Source organism: Eleutherodactylus coqui, chromosome 1 (assembly GCF_035609145.1).
Source record: "Eleutherodactylus coqui strain aEleCoq1 chromosome 1, aEleCoq1.hap1, whole genome shotgun sequence".
NCBI lineage: Eukaryota > Metazoa > Chordata > Amphibia > Anura > Eleutherodactylidae > Eleutherodactylus > Eleutherodactylus coqui.
In genome coordinates, this window is record NC_089837.1 from 42,224,505 (window position 1) to 42,231,054 (window position 6,550).

The following is a 6,550-nucleotide window of genomic DNA, read 5'->3' on the forward strand; positions in this document are numbered from 1 at the left end:
TAGTAGGCAGGGAAATATAGTAATTTCTAATGTATATTCTTACTTATACAGGGGTTGAAAATGAATGTTGCAAGGTCCCAGGATATGTGTTAATTATGAGTTCAAATGTTTTTTTTCAATAGTTTAAGCTAAAACTTATTTCAGTTTGTGTTTCATAGTCGTGGAGAGATAAGAGATTTGTTTTGAAAAGGTGGGGGCTTTCAGAACTCACTCCAAATTCAGGGTCACAGAAACTAAATACTTCAGCGTTTAATACAGCATATAATAGCTTCAGTAGATAAGAAATATAGAATATTTCTGTCACTCAGCAAACTTTTTCACATAATTTGTCATAAATAGCGCTCATTCACAATCTCATCTCAATAGAATCATGTACTTTATAAAAGCACTCACCTCAATGTTTTTCAACTGATGTATGTATGTTTGCCAAACTTTTTTTGTCCGTGCATCTGTATGGACTGGTACACCTTTAAAGGGGGGCGACGGAGCAAACTTGAGAGCATGGATGGATGTGAGTTAGTGACCCGTGTTCAAGCTGTGGTGGAATGTGTGATGTGGAAATTGACTGGGGGTAAAAGTCCTACCCCATGCATGGGACTTTGCTTGGTTGTGATGTGGATGCTTGGACTGTTACACTGAAATTAAGTTGAGAAGACGGACGCAATGTGCCAATATCGAAGGGGTGGAGCTAGATGATGTAATAGTACGTAGTAATGTTTCATCCCTCCTCTCGACGAGGGAGGGGGTGAGCAGCTAGTTTTTTGTTTTGTTTTTTTTTTCTCCTGTCTGAAATTTAGATAAGACTGCAGGCAGGAACAGACTAATAATGAATTCACTTAAAGGGATATCACATTTCAAATATTAATAGGTGTTTGTAGATTATTCTTCCCCGGTGTAACTCATGTTTTTGTTATAGGTGCTAACATTTTACAGGCCTTATCTGCATCCATCAAATCTTTTTACAATGTTATAATAACTTAAACCCGGCTACTATTGTTCCAATTGAGTACCCTGGTTTCAAAGGGGGGGGAGGAATAGGCATAGGTGATTTAGGTATGGCAAGTCAGCCATTTTAGGTATGGCAAGTCAGCCATTTTAGGTATTGCAAATCAGCCATTTTTAAATTTTTTTGCAAGTCATTTTTACATTTTTAATTTTTTGCAACAAGATTCTGATCTATTTGAAATAGAATATCAGCCTGATTGTCTAGCAGTGATGCAACAAGAAAATTTAAGTTTTAAAAAAGTTACTGAAAGCCCTTGTTAATAATGCATATTTTGAGTTGTTTTTTATAGATGGTACCCAGGGTGATTGACGACTCCACACTGGATATACAGTGGTTGCACAACAAGATGTCCTAAAAGCAGAATGTCTCCGCATGTCGCAGTACAAGAAGCGGAATTAAAAGCACTCACGGAGGCGTGTAGAGTGGAGGAAGGTAAGACGGCAAACATTTACACTGACTCCCGGTATGCATTTGGCATAGCTCATGATTACGGCCCAACATAGAAGGCCAGACCGTTTTTTACCACAGCAGGACAGCCAATTAAGAATGATGCAATGGTGCAGTCTCATGGAGACCCTACTTCTACCTGACAAAGTGGAAAGCTCACACCAATTCCTACACCGGAGAAGCGAAAGGCAACGCCATCACAGACCACACAGCAAAAGCAGCGGCCCTCAAGCCGTGAAAGAAAGAAGAAAAGAAGAATTTAACAATAATTTTGGACTTTGATAAAAATCTTGGACTTTGATTTGAACTTGGACTTTGATTTGAACATTGGACTTCGATATGCTAATGACTTTACAGTTAAGAAAAAGACAAATGGACTAAAAAGGGACGGCGTATGGTGAACAGTCAACAGAACTTGCTTACCATAGTCCCTGTGCCCCATGATGGCCCAGCTGACGCACGAAAAGACGCACCTCTTAAAGCAACAATGATGTCGACGCTTGAACGAGGACGGGTGGCTCCTTGGTTTTCTGTAGCTGCTGCATCATTTGTCCAATTTTGCATGATCTTTGCCGTAAGCAACAGGGCAGAAGTAAAATTTGCCACATTACACTTGCCTAGACCACTCTACCCATTTCAGGGATTGCAAATTGGCTACACTCAGCTCCTACTTGTTGGGAAGCATGAAAATGTGCTTGTTGTTGTTGATGTTTTTCAGGTTGGAGACCTACTCTGTTACCAAAGTAAATAAGCAGGTAACCGCACAGAAGCTCATGAATGAGGTAATCTGCAGATATGGGGTACCAGAAGTGATTGAGTCAAACAAAGGTACACACTTCACAGGTGAAATAATTCAACACATTATGTCTGTTTTGGGTATATTCCAGGCTTTTCACACACCCTACCATCCGCCGAGTAGTGGGAAAGTAGATACAAAAGGCAATGAAGGAAATGGGTAAAATCTTGAATTGAGTGTCTTCTATTAGTTTTTCTTTTTTCCAGGAGGATACATGCCACAGTAGCAGAGTTTGGGGAATGATTTTCTTGTTAATTTTGTCCTAGGTTTCTCCAAGGAATTGTTAGTAATGCATTCTGCAGTCTCTGCTTTTATCCCAGGTCCGACAGATGAGTGTCACAATCTAAAACCAGGTGACAGGGTCTATGTGAAAAAGTTTGAGAGAAACCCGGTTTGAATGTCCCTACCAGATGTTGTTCACCCAACTGCAGTCAAGCTCGAAGGAAAGCCCACTTGGATCCACACTTCGCACTGAAAAAACTAATGATCCTGTATATCCTTTACATGCTATAATGTGGTACAATTCCTCTAACACACACCTTTGACTACTGTACACTAGCCCCCTGTTTCAGAACAAATTAATATAATGAAATGTGCAATAAGCCTACACTGAGGATGAGAATCCAACACCGCATCGTGCTAAGAGAGACATTGACGCTCCAGGTGGTAACTTTGATCCACATGTATACATAGATGCAATAGGAGTGCCAAGGGGGGTGCCAGATGAATTTAATTCTAGAGATCAGGTTAAAGCAAGTTTTGAGTCCTTATTTGCATTGTCACTGTTAATAATAATGTAGATTAGATGAATTATATCTATTACAATTAGCAGAGGTTTGTAAACTACACCAGAGATGCTTTGCAAGGGTTAGCTGACCAGTTAGGGCCCACTGCATCCATGGTGTTCTAAAATAGAGTGGCCGTGGATATGATTTTAGCAGAAAGAGGTGGGGTATGTAATTTTCTGTATGTGTATTATCCCTTTGATCAAAGAGTATGAGTAAGGGACTGGATAATGTGACCAAAATTTCCCTTGTTTGAAAAAAGATGAAGAGCCAGTTCCGATAATGCCAACCAGGTATGTTACCAGAAGAATGGAGAGATGGACCAGTACTGTGTCTGCCTCAGTCTCATAAGATGGACTGTCAGTGGACTTCCCATTTGCCTAGGGAAAGTGCAGAAGACCTTAGGTTCCGGCGAGGGCACACCCTGTGGGGTGTTAACTTGTACAGATAGAGGGTATGGAGGCCCGGAAATAAGCCCAGGGAATCCATGGCCTCCTTCTGAGGTGAGGTAGGGATCCCTCCCTTTTAGGAGTAGGGACTTACGGGCAGTGGAGAAACCCTGACGCAAGGGAGAGACGACCGAGGAAGAGTGCAAGGTCTGATGCTTGATCTCCATATTAAGTTTTTTAGGGGGGTTTGTGAGGGTATATATATATATTGCCATATGTTCTTTATACTTTTATACCTATATGCAAGTTTTAATCAATTCCAAATGAGAAAAAACTTTAATACTTCGCCTTACATCAGATATCCCAAGGCTGAGAGAGATGTTCTAAGAAATTCAGAGAAGATACGGAACCAGACAAGGCCGCATGTACTTGGCTGTTTTCCCAGAAGCCCATATCAAGATGTTCAAATGTACATGACTGTTATATAATTTTCACTGTCTCAGTCCGCAAAACCGGACTGCCCATATATGGTTATAAGCCCATCACCCCTTGGTGGTGAGGGGGGCAGAATGTATAAGATCTCATGTAATCTGTAATAAAGTGCGCAGTTTTTTCTCCCGTGTGAGGAGCTAGACCAGACTCCTGTGTGTGGTGTCTCTTCTTACCGCCGGCAGCGGGGCAAGTGGGGTGGGGCCGATTGGTGCTGTACTTAGAATTTTAACCCTCATAGTAATATGAAGGCAACAAATTAATAATGGAGTTTATATAAAGGCTTTATGGTTATATGGAGTTATATTAACAGTAATATATATATATGCTATATAAGAGGTTAACAACATTTCTTAAACAAGTTGGTTCTTTACTGGGACCTGAAGACAAGAAGGCCTTGATACAAACATGTCTAACTCCATTTTGGATCTCTGCTTCTTCTCATTCAGTATTTTATTAGTTTTTCAAAAACAATATAGTGGCATGTAACATAAAACTACCTGGAACACACAAATAACATAAAGAAAGGGAAAACATTAGAAAAATAGCCATATCAACAAATTAGGTGGTCTGGGAAGCAAACAGACTTCACATCCAGTGAGTAAAAGAAACAATGACCCTTACGAGATGAAGGATGGAACTTGTCTGGCGTTCGCGACTGCATGCATTAGAGAACACCGTACAAAGCCAGGTTGGATCTTTACTTTTCATGATACAATTTTCTGAGTCAGAAGTGGACCCCACAGGAAGTAGTAGAAGTAATTATTTTATATTTTCCTTTTTTTAATCCACTCCTGGTTTTGGCGCAAAAGCTGGCACAAGAAACACGTGTGATTGCGGGCTTCTGAAGATGGTCTGAGGGTGGTTTCACAAGTTCCAATATGATACATTTAAACTGATCAGTTTCTAGGAGCGCTGCTACATTACTAGGACTATCCATGCTGTAATCAATCAGGTAGGTAACACAGTTTAACATAGGAGTCAACATGCAGAACGTGCGGGGCCTTAGAGTTCTGTCAGATGAGCGTGTGTTTTGTGCGTGCATAATGCACGCTTCTAAAAGAACCAATGGGCAAACGTACTCAGTAAGGCCGATTTCGCAGTCGAGCACCGTGATTTTCGAGTACTTCACTACTCGGGTGAAAAGATTCGGGGGGTCGCCGGGGGGGGCGGGGCGTGGTGTGGTGGAGCGGGGGGTAGCAGCGCGGAACAGGTGGGAGCTCTCTCTCTCACTCCCCTCTGCAACCCCCCACTCACCCACGGCGCCCCCCGAATCTTTTCACCCGAGTAGTGAAGTACTCGAAAATCGCGGTGCTCGATTGCAAAATCGGTCTTACCGAGTACGTTCGCTCATCTCTAGTTCTTATAGAAGCATTCATATGTGAGGAATTAGAGGCACAAAATGCCGTGCACCTAAAAAGATAGGACACATTCTATCTTTGGTGTGTGTTTTGCAGGAGTTTCCATTGACTCCTACGGAAATAGGAGTTAATGGAAACTCCTTTGCTAGCGATAGATTCCCGTCTGCTTGCAGCAGGGCAATAAAAGGTGCTTCTGTTTAGAAGCACTTTTTAACTGTCCTGTTGTTAACTCCTCTTAGTCCCCAATAAACCAATTACAACCATTCAATGTGCTGGCTCTGATTGGTTCATTGAATGCCACGGCTCAGCCAATCAAAGCCATTGTATCCTAGGGGAAGGGATTTTGAACCCCTGAACAGGAAGTGCTGGGTGAAAACTACAAGCAAGTTTGCCAGAGCTGTAGAGGAGATGTGCGGACAGCGCTTCTTAGGTGATGTATTGTGTTTTTTTTTGTTTTGTTTTTTTACTACAGCCAGGTCTTATTTTCAGGGTAGGGCTTATATTTCAAGCCTCCCTGAAAATCCCGGAAAAAGAGTTGCTCCAAACTCGTGCAACTTTGTAGTGACACAGAATCGTGGTATCATAATAAGCAAACGCAGCGATATTGCACAGAACACAGATGTGATATTGCTGCAATTTTCTTGCCGTGGCATAACTGTTAATCATCTGAAAAACTTTACGTGAGAGCTGTAGCTATATCAGGTTCCCAGATAATATGTGTTTTTATGGCATCTTATCATCGCACTGCAATTTCTCCCATGTGAATAAAACCTTAACTATGATCCCGACTATTGAATCCCTCAGAGCCTGCAGTCAATATGGGCCATTATGCCTCTTCAACAACTGTTGTTCCCATGAAGCTTTAGGGTGAGCCCAAGAATCAATTCCAATTATGGGCTCAAGGCACCCCAATCCGACCCCACCATTTCATGACCATTGACCCAAAAGTCCAACTACGGTACCTGCTGGAGTGTAAGAAAGCTGGTCGCCAGTGTCTAAATGAATCCTCACCATTAACTGTCTAATAGTCACACAAACCTTTCAGGACTGTTTTCTGATAAAAAGTGCATCAAATAGTCTGAAATATATGCTGGCTGTGTATATATGTCTTTCTTTGTACAACATGATATATATTCTGTATGTATCTTCTTACCTTGTGGTATCGGAGGCTGGTGGTTTTCCATCATGATGTCCTTGTACAGATATGAGTGTCTTTCTAAATATTCCCACTCCTCCATGGAGAAATAGACAGCGACATCCTGACACCTTATAGGAAC

The 6,550-nt window shown here is 41.6% G+C and overlaps 1 protein-coding gene across 1 annotated transcript in view; it reads right to left on the reverse strand.

Moving 5' to 3' along the window:
* The window catches only part of LOC136614116 (zinc finger protein 585A-like), an 89,137-nt gene extending 82,591 nt beyond the window's left edge, over nt 1-6,546 (reverse strand). The window contains exon 1 of the mRNA XM_066594102.1: nt 6,427-6,546. Coding sequence (XP_066450199.1) covers nt 6,427-6,511 — 85 coding nt within the window. The 5' untranslated portion in view covers nt 6,512-6,546. The remainder of the gene's footprint in view (nt 1-6,426) is intronic.
* Between the last annotated feature and the right edge of the window lie 4 nt (nt 6,547-6,550).